General features: G+C 41.9%; 1 protein-coding gene across 4 annotated transcripts in view; it reads left to right on the top strand.

The window, feature by feature from the left end:
* Positions 1-4,397, top strand: part of dyrk1aa (dual-specificity tyrosine-(Y)-phosphorylation regulated kinase 1A, a) — a 142,807-nt gene extending 138,410 nt beyond the window's left edge. For 2 of the 4 annotated variants that reach the window (XM_038801492.1, XM_038801493.1), the window contains exon 12: positions 462-1,073. In XM_038801492.1, the coding sequence (XP_038657420.1) occupies positions 462-1,073 (612 nt within the window). Of the gene's footprint in view, positions 1-461 lie in introns of all 4 variants that reach the window. The other 2 variants (XM_038801494.1, XM_038801491.1) reach the window with 2 other exon arrangements.
* Positions 4,398-18,692: the final 14,295 nt, after the last annotated feature.

The following is an 18,692-nucleotide window of genomic DNA, read 5'->3' on the forward strand; positions in this document are numbered from 1 at the left end:
CTTATGTTTCAAAGACATTTTGCCCATTCATGCATGATTTTTGTTTAACAACTATATATTCTTGTCCCAAAGTTCTCTTAAGCCATTCTGTGATCCATCACTACATGAAACACTATTCAATTTTGCTATTAACAGCAACCTGTCCGTGTTGTTTGTATTTTTGTGGCTGGTAAATACTTTGTTTTTAAAAATCTGATCTAGTCAAATCTATATTGTGGTTTATGGTTTTACAGGTATGTATTATACTACTATCACATGGGTATTAATAGTAGCATTACTTTCAGAATGAAATGCTAATTTATTTAAAACTTGTTTATGCTCGAGGTGTACCTACTATTAGTTCCTCTGATATTTCTGAACTATGATTTTAAAGTAAAATTGATATTTTGTTTCAAAGTTAGCTTATTAGTTTTGATATAATGTGAAATAATTCACTTTTTAACCATACATTTTCAAAATAGGTTCGACAGCAGTATCCTGTGGCATTGGGATGGACACCTGGTGATGCCACGACACAGATCTCAGTTGAAACTCATCCAGTTCAAGAGACAACGTTCCACATTGTTCCCCAACAGCAGAGTGCATTGCACCACCACCACTCTAACAGCTCCCATCACCACCTCCACCATCATCACCACCATCACCATGGACAAGCCATGAGCACCCGGAACAGGCCACGAGCTTATAACTCCCCAACAAATGGCTCTGCTGCCCAGGACTCGATGGAAGTGGGACATAGCCACCACTCCATGACGTCCTTGTCTTCCTCAAACTCCTCTTCATCCACCTCTTCTTCATCTGTTTCTGGCTCTCAAGCTTATCACAACCGGCCTGTTGTTGCCAATACTTTGGACTTTACTCAGAATGGCACTGTGGACATTAATTTGGGTACGTACACCAATCCCCGCCAAGAGACGGGAGTGTCCGGCCCGCAAGTGTACCAATTCTCAGCAACAGCAGGTCCTCCCCATTACATGACAGAAGGGCATTTGTCAACGCGGCAAGGAATGGATAGAGAGGAGTCTCCGATGGTAGGTGTTTGCGTTCAGCAGAGTCCCGTCGCAAGCTCATGACTACGTTGAGACGGGGTTTGTTTTTGTTTGTGTGTCTTCAAGGTGGGGTTTTAACAAAAAAAGTGCATTGAAAACAGTGCTGCTTTGGAACAAAGGAAACAGGATGGACAGGTCAAGAGCGCAGAGCTAATTATATTTTTAAATTGAAAAGGAATTTGCTAATGGACTGTGGAGTGAAAGTGCTTAAGACTGGATTCATGCTCAGAAACCACCTTACACTTCATGTTATGGGTCACTCTGAAGTGTAGCCTCACCTTACGCTACAATTCTCTTTCACAGCATCCTGCCACTTGTGTTAGCATACCTCGGCATGGGTGAAGTAGTAGCAGCATTAGTTTTAAAGCCACCTGGAAAAAAAGAGAAATGGAACTGCAGATTGTTTTTATGAATGATCAACACTCTTCAGTCTTTTCTGACCTATTTTGTGTCAGCTTTCTTTAAAAAAAAAAGTCCCCAAGTACCGGAACATCCTAACACGGTCCTGTGATGTGCTGCAGAACAGGAGAGCTTGATGAAGTGGAGCTTGCTGCCATCAGAGCAGTCTATGAACTGAGAGGACACTGTAAATTGAAATTTCAAAAGCACATCTGGCATGCTGAGTGAGTGGTGGTTAGTAAAACAACCTTGTTCTAATCAAACAGGAACTTTGGAGTTTTTTTTTGTTGGCCCTCATCGGTTGAATCATTCGAAGGCTCAGAGTAGCGATTGAATGTTAATTTTGGTCCGGTCATTGAGATGCAGTGAGTGGCAATCATCTGGTCATTTTTGACCTACTGCTTACATTTTTCTGAGCGGCAGTCAGATATCCTTGGCCTTTCGATTTTGGACATTGACTGAAAAATCGTTTTAAAAGAGGCTTATCATTTAACATGCCATTGTGCAGAGGTCTTTGAACTTTCAGATAGTCCTTAATTTTTGAAAAAGCAAGCATGGGTAATTAATGAGGCCTTTGTTGGAGAATAAAACTGACCCTGTCCCACCTTTTCTCTCTTTGTCCTTCTTCCCCTCCCCACCCCCCACCAGTTGCAGGGATTGAAGAGGTCATGTGTGTCATAAAAGTTACTTCCTCTGTTATAGGTCACAGAAGTAGCAATCTCAGTTTGCTGGAATAACTATAACTGTCCTTTCTTGGACTCATTTCTCTCCCTCCCCCACCCCACCCTAAAGTTGCTTTCCCTTCAGCACGACAACTACTTCTGCGCAAAGACAACTCCTGTTCATTGTGAACATTTTTAAAATGCAGAATTTTATGTGACTGCTCTCGCCTCACGATTATGCTGTGAATTTTACAAGAATTTATTTTCCTTTTTTGATAATTTATTGTACCAAAGCTGTTTTTATAGCACATAGATGTCTGTAACCAATAATGTAGCAGTTCTGCACTTTTGACAAGGTATATTTAGATCATTTTTTTCTTTTTAAATGTTAATTATAATTATGGCTATACCTATTGCTTAACAAAACTGGAACTGATAGCTTTATGCAGTACTTTCACAACCTAAATATGTTGTAATCTCATTTTACTGTCTTTTTCACCCCAAAAGGGATTCTTTTAAAACCTGAGGAATAGTTTCTGATTTTATGCAAGTCCAGTTATTAGATGTTTGTTTGGCAGGTCTCGGGACCTCAAGTATCCATCGATACAGACCAGCTAATTAGGTGAGGTCTAGTTCACGTACATAGGTGGGAAGGACCAACCATTCACAATGCAGTTGGTGTAGAACGATCAATCTAGTTTTGTGCTAATACCCATATATTTTAATGGACCATTCTGTGTATTGCGCATGCTAAATAAAAGACTCATCTGTAAAAACGTGTAGATGGTACAAACTCACCTGAGCCAAAATAAGCCATTTTTTTAATTTAAAAGGGCACATAAATCTGTGGACAGAAATTGCAGTGTAACTGCAACTGTGTGATAAATGCAACCTCTTAATAAAACTTGAAGACACAATGTTATTAACAAGGCTAGCCTAATTTGGGGTTTGTTTTAATGTATATAAACAGTGATTATAAGACCTGCCATCAGAATTTATTAATAGATTGATTATTGGTCTCTGCAACTGGTCCTTATAAGCTGATAATTCTCCTGTTGGTCTGTAATCTGAAATTGATCTCTGTAATTAATAAATGGATCAATGGCCATACTATCTGATTCAACTGAATCAGTACCAGGTGGGTAAAAAATAGTCCACTTTCAGTCTGCGCTAGTGTTGGTAGGCTATGAAATTTGAATCCATTTTCACCAATCGCCAAGCACTAATACCTGGCCTGTGCCCAGTGATCGTCGTTCAGAAGAGTCCAGTCAGTGGCTTTGACTTCAATGTCAGTTGATCGTTGACTGTAGATGTTTTTCTGGACAATTATATATGGTATGATTTCACTCAAATCAACTTTAATGGTACAGCATTTTACTCCAAATATTATAAAACTGCAGCATGTAGTAAGGATCTAAGTGATGTAGCACAGCTCTTATTCACTCACTGCTGTGGTTGTAGATCTGTCCTTGAATGTTGGGAAGTGGAGTCCAGAGTGATGGGACATTGAATTCTGCCCTCAACAGGGCTGCTATTTAATTTTTTGAGGGAGTTGATGACTAATACTTGCTGCTGGCCTGTTAAGATGCTTGGATCTTCATCGGCACAAGCCCCAGAGATCAAAATCCTACCGATTTTGAACATCAAGGCCAGAGAAGTGCAGTGTACTGTCATGGGTGCAATGCTGGATCTAAGTTAGGATCCTGGATATTAAATAGCAATGATCAATACTGACGCACTCTGTACCTAAGTTAGGAGGAGTGCTTAATGCAGTATCATCAGCTATTAATCTAATAAATGCCAAATACAAATAGCTATTATGTGAGATCTGTTTCTAAATGAAAAACTAGTCAGATTCGTTTCTGAATCTTATCAGTTAACATCTGTATTACAACCAGTCACTTAATGTGCACACTTTTTTTCCTTGTGTGTGTGCCTCTTGTCTTGTGTCTGCGTATGTTTCATTCGTGTCTTGGCACTGCCTTGCTCTAGGCATTCTCATCTCAGCATGTGCTCTTGCTCGCGTCTCTCCTTTTCTCTCCTGTTTCGCCTCAATTTACAGTCCAGTTTTGTTTGCTTGACTACACAGTTTGGTTACAGGACTTCTGACTGTGCATTGTAAACCATAAACAGCATGGAAAAAGGTTAAGTACCTGTGTCCAGAGATTGTAAGACCTAGTCAAGACTTGCTGTGTATATTGTAATATGTTAAATGACAAAAGACAAGCCCTTTGTATTATAGTCATGCAGTCTTATGTATGATAAATAATTGAACAATTGGTCCTCATACTGTCCTTTTTGTGTGTGTTTTATTTCTAAGTGTTCAAAAGTCTGAAGAGCCCACAAAACAAATGTTTCACCTCAACTCCTTTGATTAAAACACTATCAAAAACACAAACGTACCAAACAAAACATAGTAAGGATCATTAAAGTTGTTATTAGGACATATGTCATTAAATTAGCGGAAACTGAATACTGTATGCTTGAATGATTAATCCGTGACATGAAATCTTATATTTTCTTGATTTTACTCCCTTTATCTCCTTTGGTTAGCAGCTATTTCTCCTCTTGTTCCCAAGTAATAGATAGCTGTTAACAGTGGTATGGATTGAGTCCTCTGGTTTATATGTCTTCTGTTTGCCATTATGTCTAACAGATGACCCAAATTTTGAGAATGTATAATGAAGCATCTAGCTTTACATTCCCACTTGCTCTCCTCCCCCGCATCCCCAACAAGGAAGTCATTTATTGTAAAAATGGTGCATCATAACAAATACATTATACAGATTAACAGCAATATATTTGCAAAATAAATTAGTTGATTTTCACCAGTGGTCAATCACATGTTCTGAATTTGGAAATAATTCTGAAACGCCACTCATTTTCTCAAGTAATAAATCAAAGAAAGTGTTTATTTCAAACTGTGGTAAGCACTAGAAGCAAAGGCTTACTGGCTCCCCTTCTGAAAATCACAACAAAATTGCAAGTTATTCACAATGTTTCAGTTATTGTTTAAACAGTGCAACTCTAATTTATTTGTCACTGTTCCACCATAAAAAGATGGGTTGTTAATACTCTTGTATGGTTGAATCTTACTTCTATAGCTTTCTGACCACTGCAGAGATTTTCCTTGCGGATCAATACGTTTTGGAGTGTCTTCATTTGGTTCTCAAGTGGCTAGTTTTACTTGTATCAGCTAATCTATTCAAAGCTCAAGTAAATGTCTCTGAAGCTTATGATTTAGACTCTGGGTATCAGTGCTTGTGCCATAGCTTTCATCTTATTGCTGTTTCATTGACACTTGGCCGATAGTCTGAATACATGAATTCAGTACTTTGTAAAAATACCAAATATATCAAAGGTTTTTACTGATGTAATGCCTTTGTGTTCATGGTTGCTTGAGGGAAGGTGGTGACAGAAAATATTCTTCATCCATTCTGAGCAAAAATGAGGTTATCAGCACGTTCAAAATGACAGCAAAGGACCTATCTTTCATGGATACTCCACTTCGATGGCATTGAAACATAACTTGCATTTTCTCAAAAGTTAAGCTTGTTTTCTTTTTAGCAAATTCCATGCTGCCTTGTAAATGGTATCTTATAATGTTTACAGGTTCACAATTCCTGATTTAAGACCTCGAGTTTATAAACCTTATGGATTTTACAGCCTTTTCAAATGCTATTTATCATTAAAAAGTGGAATAGTTTATATTTTTGCTTGTGTAATTACTATAAATCAATAGTAGTCATTCTTGATTGACAAGAAAATGGTTAACATTAAAAGTAGACCACAGAACACCTGTCTATTCCCTGTGCCGCACCCCATTCCCTTTCAGAGCCGTACTGTAGTCTTCTGCCAATGCTAGTTAGGAAGTTGAAGATGGAGCGAACTTTTCCCAGCAGTAGCCTGATCAAAAGTGGCTGTGCAGCTGAATGTTACTCCTCACATTTATCGAGTCATAGAAAATAGAGCAGGGACCAGACAATTCAGCCATTGGAGCCTGCTGCGCCATTCATTATGATCATCCAACTTAATAGCCTGCCCTGGCTCTCTATTCTCCCCCACCCAACCACCAACACTACCCTTTGATCCCTTTGCCTCAAGAGCTATATCTAACTTCTTAGAAACATACAATGGTTCGGCCTCAACTAATTTCTGTGGTAGCGAATTCCACACGATCGCCACTCTATGGGTGAAGAAATTTCTCCTCATCTCAGTTCAAAATGGTCTACCCCATATCCCCAGATTGTGACCCCTGGTTATGGACTCTCCCACCTTCAGTGAACATCCTGCATCTACCCTGTCTAGTCCTGTTAGAATTTTACAGATTTCTATGAGATCCCCCCCCATATTCTTAGGAAATCCAGCAAATATAACCTAACCAACTCAATCTCCCTTCATAAGTTAGTCCTGCCATTCCAGGAGTCAGTGTGGTAAACCTTCGCTGTAAACTCTTTGTAGCAAGAACACCATTCCTCAGATAAGGATATCAAAACTGCACACAATATTCCATGTGTGGCCTCACCAAGGCCCTGTAAAATTGCATCCAAACATCCCTGCCCCTGTAGTTTAATCCTCTTGCACGAAGGCCAACATACTATTTGCCGCCTTTACCACCTGCTTACCTTCAAGTGACTGGTGGATGAGGACACCCAAGTCTTGTTGCACGTTCCCATCTCAATTTATAACCATTCAGATAATCTGCTTTCTGTTTTTCAACCAAAGTGGATAATCTCACATTTATCTACATTATACTGTATTTGCCCATTCAACTTGTCCAAATCATACAGTCGCATCTCTGCATATTTCTCACAGCTCAGCCTCCTAACTATCTTTGTGTCATCTTCAAATTTGGAGATAGTACATTTTGTTCCCTCATCTAAATCATTAATATATATTGTAAATAGCTGGAGTCTCCGCACCAATCCCTGCGGTACCCACTGCCATTTAGAAAAACACTTGTTCATTCCTACTATTTATTTCCTGCCTGCCAACCGGTTTTCTGTTCATCCCAACACACTATTCCCAATCGCAATCCCATGTGCTTTAATTTTACATGTTAATCTCTTTTGTGGGACTTGTTGAAAGCCTTCTGAAAGTCCAAATAAACCACATCCACTGATTTTCCCCTCATCAACTCTGCTAGTAACATCCTTGAACGATTCCAGTAGATTCCCTTTTGTAAATCTGTGCTGAGTGTCTGATTCTGTCACTGTTTTCCAAGTGCTCAGCTATAAATCTTTTATAATGGACTCTTGAATTTTGCCAACTATTGACATCAGGCTGACTGGTCTATAATTACTTGTTTACTTGTTACCACCGGTTTTAAATAATGGGGTTACATTCACTACCCTCCAATCTGTAGGAACTGTTCCAAAGTCTACAGAATCTTGGAAGATGACCACCAATGCATCCACTATTTCTAGGGCCACTTCACCGCCCTCTGTGGGGGGGGAAAAAAACTTGCCTTGCACATCTCCTCTAATCATTGCCCCACGGACCTTAAACCTATGCCTCCTGGTGACTTCTCGTCCACCCTTGGAAAGAGTGCCTGCCCATCCACTCTATCCATGCCCCTCATAATCTTGTAGACCTCTATCAACCTCCGTTCTAATGAAAACAGTCTGAGTCTATTCAGCCTCTCTACATAGCTAACATCCTCCAGACGAGGCAACATCCTGGTAAACCTCCTCTGCACCCTCTCCAAAACCTCCACATGCCCTGGTAGTGGCGACCAGATGCAATATTCCAAGTGCAGCCATACCAAGGTTCTATACAACTGCAGTATGACTTGCCAGTTTTTATATTCAATGCCCCGTCCAATGAAGGCAAGCATTCTGTATGCCTTCTTGACTACATTGTCCACTTGTGTTGCGACTTTCAAAGATCTGTGGATCTGCACACCCAGATCTCTTTGACTTTCTATATTCCTAAGAGTTTTGCCATTTCCTCTCTTAGACCTACCAACATGCATTACCTCATATTTGTTTGTATTAAACTCCATTTGCCATTTCTCTGTCCCAAGTCTTCGACCTTTCTATGCCCTGATCTATCCTCTGACAATTCTCAACACTATCTGCCACTCCACCAACCTTGGTGTCATCGGCAAACTTATTAATCAGACCAGCTACATTTTCTTCCAAATCGTTTATATTGCAATCAACAGAGGCCCCAGCACAGATCCCTGTGGAACACGTCACAACCTTCCATTCAGAAAAACACCCTTGTGCTGCTACCCTTTGCCTTCTGTGACCGAGTCAGCACTGTACCCATCTTACTACCTCCCCTCTGACCCCGTGACTTAACCTTTTGTACCAGTCTGCCATGAGGCACCTTGTCAAAGGCTTTACTGAAGTCCATGTAAACAACATCCACCACCCTCCTCATCAATCATCTTTGTCACCTCCTCAAAAAGCTCGATCAAGTTCGTGAAGCATGACCTCCCCTTCACAAAACCATGCTGTCTATCGCTAATGAGTCCATTTGTTTCCAAATGGGTACAAACCCTGTTCCTGAAAATTTTCTCCGATAATTTACCTACTACCGTTGTGAGGCTCACCGGCCTATAATTTCCAGGATGATCCTTGCTACCTTTCTTAAACTGCGGTACAACATTAGCTATTCTCCAGTCCTCTGGGATCTCACCTGTAGCCAATGAGGATACAAAGATGGCAGTCAAGGCCCCAGCAATCGTCTCTTGCTTCCCTCAGTATTCTGGGGTCAATCCCATCCAGCCCAGGAGCCTCTTTTAAACGACCCAATACCTCCTTTTCCACGTCAACATGACCCAGACTGTCCACATACCGTACCCAAGAATCATCTTCCACAAAGTCCTTTTCTTTGGTGAACATTGATACAAAGTACCTCGCCCATTTCCTCTGGCTCATCACATAGATTCCATCCACTGTCCTTAAGTAATCCAGTCCTTTCCCTGGACTTTCTCATTGCACAATACCAGTCTAGGATGGCGTGTTCCTAATAATAATAATCTTTATCAATGTCACAAGTTGGCTTACGTTAACACTGCAATGAAGTTATTGTGAAAGTCCCCTAGTCGCCACACTCCGGCACCTGTTTAGGTACACGGAGAATTCAGAATGTCCAATTCACTTAACAAGCACGTCTTTTAGGATGTTCCTAGTTGGTTACTCAATGTATTGGTCCGGGAATTGCTCCTCTACGGTATTGTCACTAACTTGATTTGCCCAATCTATATGCAGATGAAAATCACCCATAATTGTTCCTTCTCGACCTCTGATTTTATGTTTCGTGTCATTCCCAATATTACCACTACAGTTTGAGGGTATTTGTACAACCACCACTAAAATTTTCTGTCCATAGTGTTTCTAAACACTATCCATACAGATTCCATATCATTGGAGCTAATGTGTTTCCTCATTATTGCATTAATTTCATCCCCTAGCTTTTCATTTTTGTCCTTCCTAGATATTGAATAACCTTGGGCGTTCAGTTCCCATCCCTGGTCACCCTGAAGCCATGCCTCTGTAATCACGTCTATATCATACCCGTTTATATCTATTTGCGTGATTAATTATATCCACTTTATTGCGAATATTCCGCACGTTAAGGCACAAAAAGTTGAGGCTTGTCATTTTTAAAAATAAATTTATAATACCCAATTTTTTTTCCAATTAAGGGCCACCCGGTGCGGAGAGGGGCGGGGAAGGCGGAGGACCTCCTTGTGAACCTGCTCCTGGGCCTGGCAAAGCACGCCATTTGTAGATCCAGGCAGCGGGTGACCGAGGGGGTCGTCAGGCCAGACTTGTCTGCCCCGACTTGTCTGCCCCTCTTCCGCGGCTACATTCTTGGTCGGGTGTCCTTGGAAAGAGAGCATGCGGCATCCACGGCCACCATCGAGACCTTCCGTGGGCACTTCAGGGGTTGGGGTGTTTTATTGACCCCACTAACTGCACTCTTATTTGATACTTTTAAGTTTCTGTTGATGTTTGTTATGTTCGGGCAGTGCCCCTAACAGGAGCGGCCCTTTTTTTCGCTTTGTCCCTCAGTTTGTTTTCTTTCTTCTGCTTTGTTGGTGGACCTCAAAGATTGGCCAATCCACTTACCCTGCACATCTTTGAGCTGTGGGGGTGAGACCCACGCAGTCATGGGGAGAATGTGCAAACTCCACACGGACAGTGACCCAGAGCTGAAATCGAACCCGGGTCCTTGTCGCCGTGATGCAGCAGTGCTAACCACTGAGCCACCGTGCTGCCCTCACTCAGGCTTGGCTTTTTAACATCCCATTCCACTATTTCTCAGAGTCCCTGTTTGAATCTGGCCATTGATTTCTCTGCCTATCACTTATTCCCCTTACTGTCTTTTGTTCTTGTCCTTGATTCCCCCTCCTCCAACTCTTTGATTAGGTTCTCATGTCCCTGCCATTTTAGTTTAAACCCTTCCCAACCACTCTTGCAAAGACTTCCCCTGTGACATCAGTCCATCTGTCCCGGTCCTGCCCAGATGTAACCCATCCAGTTTTTACTGGCCCCACCTCCCCCAGACCTGTTGCCAATGCCCTAGAGATCTGAAACCCTCCCCCTTGAACGATTTTTCTGCCACAGATTCATCCAATATATACTGCTATATCAACTCTGATTTGCAGATTGCATTGGTAGTAATTCTGAAATCACTACCTTTTGAGGTCTTTTCAACTTGCTTACTAAGTCCCTATATTCTGCTTTTAGGACCTCGTCCCTTTTTTTTATATACCTATATCAATGTGTACCATGACCACTGGCTGTTTATCCTCCAGAATGTCCTGTAACCACTTTGATACATCCGTGATAGCACCAGGGAGGCAACATACATCCTGTTGTCTTGTTTGCAGTCACAAAAAATGCCTATTACCCTTACAAATTAATCTCTGTAACTATTGCATTCCCTACTTCTTCCTCCTCCCCTTGGCAGCTGAGCCAATCGTGGTGCAATGCATTTAGCTGTTACTGCTTTCCCCTGAGAGGCCATTCCCCTCAACAGATCCAAAGTGGTATATCTGTTTTGCAGGGAATAACCACAGGAGAGTGGGATAACCACATGGAGTGGGGTGGCTTGATCTTGGTTTTGGACAAAGCTCAGCACAACATCAAGGGTTGAAGGGCCTGTTCTGGGCTGTACTGTTCTATGTTCTATCCCTGCCTGCCTAGTCCTCTGGCTCTGCCTGGCAGTCACCTATTCCCTTCCTGTCTGTGGTGTTGCCACCTCTCTATACATGCTATCCACAATTCTCTCTGCCTCTAGGTGTCCCCAGCTGCCGCTTCAGCTGTGAAACCCAGCCTTTCAGGAGCCGCAGCTGGAGACACTTCATGCACGCATTGATTCCTGGCACTGGAAATGTTCCCAACTTCCCACATCGAACATGAAAAGCACACCACAGATTTGACGTCTCATGCTATGACTTATTCTTTTAAATTCAACCTTTGGGAAGATACTTGATATCAAATAATATCAATTACTCGAGGGCCCTTCCCTGCTCATTGTTGTTACAGAATATAGCCCATACAAATCTATAAGCAACAAGAGGTAAATAAATACTTTTAAAAAAATTTAAAGTACCCAATTATTTTTTTCCAATTAAGGGGCAATTTAGCGTTGCCAATCCACCTACCCTGCACATCTTTTGGGTTGTGGGGGCGAAACTCACACAAACATGGGGAGAATGCAAACTCCGCAAGATCAGTGACTCAGAGACGGGATCAAACCTGGCATCTCGGCGTTGTGAGGCAGCAGTGCTAACCACTGGGCCACCATGCTGGCCGTAAATACCTACCTGACCATACTCACGCAATCAGCTTCCTCCACGTGTGGTGCGTCACTTATGAATCCTGAAGTCACTTCAGAAGATCCAAACTAGCATTCTGCCCTCAGTCTCACTCTTTCTTGAACTCTTAGCCATCTCTCCCCCTGCAACCCCACCCCCAGCCACACTCTGTCTTGCTCTTGCTCCTTTTTCCTCCTGGCTCTGCTCTTAACATTTATTTTATTTTGTTTGCTTTTTATCTTATTTCACCTTAAGTTGACTCTATTGCTAGTGCAACTGAAATTCAAGGAGCTACTTCTTTAAAAATTATGGTTTTTTTTTCTAATTAAGGCTAATTAAGCACTTTCCCAGTAACATTAGCTTCTCCCCAACTAATGAACTTATCATTTTCCTGAGATGTGTCTCCTGGATTTCTTTTTCAAACTCAGCCCACTGCAGCAGTACAGGGTGTCCCTTGCAGGTTCGGCTGTCTCCTCTCCCGGAAGATAAAAGCTTATCAATCTCAACTGTAAAAATATTCAAGGACTCTGTCTCCACAGCTTCCAGGTCATACTTACAATGCTGTTTTCCTTTCTTCTTTTAGTTAATTACTAAATTAAAGAAAGACTAGACTTTAGATAGAAATTAATCCTTAACTTCCCTCAGTCACCAAACTCCCAACTGATGCATTCTGTTGCAGCCCAAAACATTACTCCATTCGATCAGCCTGCTTGTCAATTCGCTAACCTCACTTTGGGATTTTACTTTCGAAGATGTGTTTTAGTGTATTACTTGCCTACTTGTAATGGGAGTCTTCTATGGAAGTACCTCAAAAATGCTCAAGAGCCTACAGGAGTGAGCTTTAGCCCAGATGGCAAAGCAGCATCTGTTGAGTGCAGTGGACCAATATAGTTCATCTGCTTTATCTGTTACACTTCTCGCATTGAAACAAATGCACTTCAGTCCACCACACCCTCTTTGATCAGCAACCACACCCTGCCTGCTCTTCCTCTGAGTCCTACTGGCCCTACCCTCCAGTCCCTTTCAGTTAATTCACATTTGCTTCGGTTCCCACCCTCCTGCCAAACTAGTTTAAATCCTCCCATGTGACACAAGCAAACCTCCCGGTCAGAATATTTATGCCCCACCAGTTTAGATGCAACCCGTCCTTGTACAGGTCCTGCCTGCACCGGAAGTGATCCCACTGGCCGAGCTATCTGAAACCCTCCCTGCTGCACCAGCTGTTTAGCCACATGTTGAGCTGTGTACTATCTTCCTGTTCCGAGCCTCATTGGCACGCGGCACAGGGAATGATTGTGAGATTACAACCCTAGAGGTACTTGTATTTTTTTGTTAAGTTTCCATGATTTCACTGCAAGTAACCTAGAGTTGCAATCTCAAGTTTTTGAAGCCTTTTACGATATCTTGTTGGGATGGTTAAATATACCTCTGAGTGACAGATGCGTTGATTTTCATATGCAACACTCTGGGTTCATTATATCTACCCAGTCACAGCCTGGATAGACGTATGAATTAGGAGTATGACACTTTGCCTCCTCGAGCCTGCTCCGGCATCCAATAAAATTATAGCTGATCTGATTGTAACTTCAACTCCACATTCCTGCCTACCCCCAATAACCTTTCACCCCCCCCCTTGAATATTTCTTCCTGTGCCTTGTATATATTCAAAGACTCTTCTTCCGCTGCCTTTGAGTAAGAGAGTTTTAGAAATTCATGACCATGAGAAAAAAATTCTCCCCTGTCTTAAATGAGTGACCCCTTTTTTAAACTATGAATCCTAGTTCTAGATTCTCTTGACGAGAGAAAACATTCTCTCCACATTGCCCCTGTCAATACCCCTCAGGATCTTGGAAGGTTTCGATCAAGTCACCTCTTACTCTTCAAAACTCTAGTGGATGTGGCGACTAGGGGATTTTCACAGTAACTTCATTCATCCTACTTGTGACACTAATAAAGATTATTATCCTCTCCAACTTTTCCTTGTCAGAAAACCTACCCACCCACCCATTCCAGGTATTAGCCGGACAATCCTTCTCTGATCTTTTTCAAGCAGTTACATCTTTCTTTAAATAAGGAGACCAATACCGTACACGGTACCCACCAATGTTCTCTTTAACTGAAACACAACCTCTCTACTTTTGTAATCAGTCCCCTCACAATAAATGATAACATCTTTGTTTTCCAAATTACATGCTGTGCCTGTATACTAGTTTGAGATTCATGTACTATATACTAGTTTGTTATTCATGCAACAGGACACCCAGATCCTCTGAACTCTGCAATATCTTGCCATTTAAATGAGATTTATTGTCCCTGCTAAAATGGACAATTTCACATTTCCTGACATTATACTCCATCTGACAGACTTTTGCCCATTCACTTAACCTGTCTATATCCTTTTTATGTACTCTTCACAATTAACATTCCTACCTATCTTTGTGTCTTCAGCAAATTTAGCAACCATGCTTTCAGTCCCTTCATCCAAGTCATTTATATTAATTGCAAAAAGCTGAGGCCCCAGCACTGATCGCTGTGGCACACCACTGTCACATTCGGCCAATCGGAAAATGACCCATTTATTTCCACTATTTCCTCTTAGCTAGCCAATCTTCAGTCCATGTCATATATTACCCTGACACCATGAACTTTTATTTAACACAGTAATCTTTGAAGTGGCACCTTATCAAATGCCCTCGGAATTCTTAAGTACAGTACATCTGTTATGGTACCGGACAAGACCCCACTTTTTGTTAGGAAACCAGATGAGACCCCAATAATTTTTCAATTTGTAAAATAGGGAAGGATAATTTGTGCCACAGCAGTGATTCCACTGATAAATAGAAATATTTTATATTAAAACAAACATTTTTATTAACACAGTATTAACCACATTTACAATACAGAAAATGGCTCTACTATTAACAATTAAACAGTTCTTTAAAAAAAAGAAATACTTTAACTACTAAATTATAGTTTCTCTCTTTCCAATTAAGCAAAACCCATTACAGATCAAAACCACTTATAAATAATGTTAATGGCAGAGGGTTGCTTCCTATACTCTTGTGGCGAGATTTCCTTTCAGAAAAGTAGAGACCAACATTTTCGGGTACAACCCAAAAATCCTGTTGTCCTTGTCTGACTTAAACATCCGACAGCTAAACTGCTTGCTACAGACCTGGCTCCTCCCATCAATTACATCAACTCTTAACACACTCCCTTTAATTATCGACACCCCAGGGAGCCTTCTTTCTATAAACAAAATTCCATTAACGCCATATAGATAAATGAGTATATGGTTGGAATGAATGATGATATCACTTTTACGACGTCTGAATTGCAAATTTTTCAGACAGATCTAGGTTCTTTAATAATGTTACTACTAAAAGATATATAACATGTATCTAATAATTTCCTATATTCAGCACACATCCACTAGTTCCCCTTTATCCACAGCACGTGACCCATTCAAAGAACTCCAATAAGTGTGTTAAACATGATTTCCCTATTATAAAACCATGTTAACTCTGCCTGATTGCTTTCAATTTTTTCAAGTGCCCTGCTACAACATCTTTAATAGTGCCTTCTAATATTTTCCCAATGAGAGATGTTAAGCTAGCTGGCTTTCTGTCTTCCTCCTTTTTTTGAATAAAGGAGTTATATTTTCTACCTTCCAATCGAATGGAACCTTCCCCGCATTTAGGGAATTTTGGAAAAGTAAAACCTGTGCATCAACTTTCTGATTAAGCATTTCTTTCAAGATGCTAGTGTGAGGTCATCTGCACCAGGAGATTTGTCAGACCAAAGACCTAACAATTTGCTCAGTCCCACTTCTCTGGTGATTGTAATTTTCCTGAGTTCCTCCTCGCCATTGTGCAAATACATTTTTTTTCTTTTTTCTTTCTTGTTGGAATGTGTCTATTCTGTGCATTCTGAAATATGCCGTTAAATGTCTGCCACTGGACATCTGTTGATCTAATCTCTTAAGCACATTTGCCAGTTTACTTTAGCTAGCTCTGCTTTCATGCTCCCGTAATTGCCCTTAAAGTTAAAATGTGAGTCTTCAATTAACTCTTTTCTCCCTCCAGCTGAATGTAAAATTCAATCATATTATGATTGCTGCCTTGTTTGAAGGCAACCGCACAACCTTGAACAAACCATTGTTTGCAGCAAACTACCCAGCCTTCAGAACAGCGACCACGACACCACACAACCCTGCCATGGCAATCTCTGCAAGACGTGCCAGATCATCGACATGGGTACCACCATTACATATGAGAACACCACCCACCAGGTACGCGGTACATACTCGTGCAACTCGGCCAATGTTGTCTACCTCATATGCTGCAGGAAAGGATGCCCCGAAGCGTGGTACATTGGCGAGACCATGCAAACGCTGCAACAATGGGTGAACGGGCATCACGCAACAATCGCCAGGCAGGAATGTTCCCTTCCAGTCGGGGAACACTTCAGCAGTGCTCTGATCCGCGGCTAAGCATTCCCCAAGGCGGCCTTCAGGACGTGTGACAGCGCAGAATCGCCAAACAGAAACTTATAGCCAAGTTCCGCACACGTGAGTACGGCCTCAACCGGGACCTTGGATTCATGTCGCATTTCATTCATCCCCACCATCTGGCCTGGGCTTGCAAAATCCTACCAACTGTCCTGGCTTGAGACAATTCACACCTCTTTAACCTGGGGTTACCCCTCTCTCTGGCTCTGTAAAGACTCAATGACCTGCAAATGTTCACATTCGAAGTATTGTCTTGCATCTTTGACTTTGTCTATATAAATGTTTCTGGAACCTACCTCTCCATTCACCTGAGGAAGGAGCAGTGCTCCAAAAGCTAGTGATTTGAAACAAACCTTTTGGACTTTAACCTGGTGTTAGACTTCTTACTGTAATACCAGGATGAGTATTGCCTGCCCTTTGTTTTTTTCCCCCCAGTGCATGCTGTTTTAAGAATCTATCCTGAAAGCAATTCTATGAACTCCTCACCTATGTTACATTTGCACACCTGATTTTTCCGCTCCATATGTAGATTAAAATCTCTCTCTCCACCCCCCCCCCCCCCCCCCTCTTAATCAGACCATAGACATAGGAGCAGAATTAGGCCACTCGGCCCATCATGTCTGCTCCGCCACTCAATTATGGCTGATATTGCAGTACCTTTATGACAAGCTCCCATTATCTCTCTCGTACTCTGTCTTATCATGTAGTTATAATTAGGGGACCTGTAAACCACTCCCACACATGGTTTCCTGCCTTTATAATTACTCATCTCAACTCAAACTACTACTACATCCTGGTTTCTTGCACTTGGGTCATCTCTCTCTAATATGTCAATGCCATCATTAATTAGCAGAGCCTCCCCCCTCCCCATTCTTAAGTTCTAGTCCAACTAAAGTGTCAATATTCAGGCCCCAATCTATGTATTTGTGTAACCATGTCTCTAATGGCTATCAGTTTGTGTATTGGTTCATCTGTTTTGTTTTCAACGCTATGTCCATTCAGATACAGAGCCTTAAGTTTTGGCCTTTTATTAATTTTGTAGCATCTAGCCTTATCTGCTGATTTATTCTTAGATTTGTACTCGTCCCTTCCTGTCACAGTCTGTTTATCTTTTCCCATATCGGCACCTATCTCTTGCCATGTCTCTACTTTTTGCTATACCACATCTTCCCAAATTTGATCCCTTGCCCCACTACTTAGTTTAAAACTTTCGATTTTCCAAGTTATGCGGCTCGCTAGAAAATTTGCCCCAGCATGGTTCAGGTGTAGACCATTTCAACGGTACAGATCCCACTTTCCCCAGTACAGGTGCCAGTGCCCCGAGAACCGGAACTCACTTCTCCCTCACATATCTTTGAGCCACACATTAATTTCTCTAATCTTAGGACTGGGCTGTGTTCACAACTCTCTGAAGTTTCATGCAGTCTTGGGCCGAGCAGTTGCCATACTAGGCAGTGATGCAGCCAGATAAGATGTTTTCTATGGTGCATCTGTAAAAGTTGGTAAGAGTTAATGTGGACATTCCAAATTTCCTTAGTTTCCTGAGGAAGTATAGGCACTGTTGTTTCTTGGTGGTAGCATCAACATGGGTGGACCAGGACAGATTTTTCGTGATGCGTACCCCTAGGAATTTGAAGCTGCTAACCATCTCCACCTCCAGCTGTGAATGGTGGTGGACAATTAAACAACTCACTGGAGGAGGAGGCTCCACAAATATCCCCATCCTCAACGATGGAGCAGCCAAGCTTGCGTGCACAAAAGACGAGGCTGAAGCGTTCACAACATCTTCAGCCAGAAGTGCCAAGTGGATGATCCATCTCGGTCTCCTCTGGAGGTCCTCAGCATCACAGATATCAGTCTTCAGCCAATGCTATTCACTCCACATGATATCAAGAAATGGCTGAAGGCACTGGATACTGCAAAGGCTATTGGCCCTGACAATATTCTGGCAAAAGTACTGAAGTCTTGTGCTCCAGAACTTTCCACATCCCTAGCCAAGCTGTTCCAGTACAACTACAGCATCTACCCGGCAATGTGGATAATTGCCCAGGTGTGAGCTGTATGCAACAGGACAAATCCAATCTGACTATTTACCACCCTACTCTCTACTCTGTCAACTCTCCATCTTCAGCAAAGTCATGGAAGGAGTCATCGACAGTGCTACCAAGCAGCACTTACTCAGCAATTACCTGCTCACTGACCCTCAGTTGGGTTGCGTGAGGGTCACTTTGTACAGCCTGTTCAAACATGGACAAAAGAGCTGAATAGCAGATGTGAGGTGAGAGTGACTGCCC

The sequence above is a fragment of the Scyliorhinus canicula genome, chromosome 7 (assembly GCF_902713615.1).
Source record: "Scyliorhinus canicula chromosome 7, sScyCan1.1, whole genome shotgun sequence".
Lineage (NCBI taxonomy): Eukaryota > Metazoa > Chordata > Chondrichthyes > Carcharhiniformes > Scyliorhinidae > Scyliorhinus > Scyliorhinus canicula.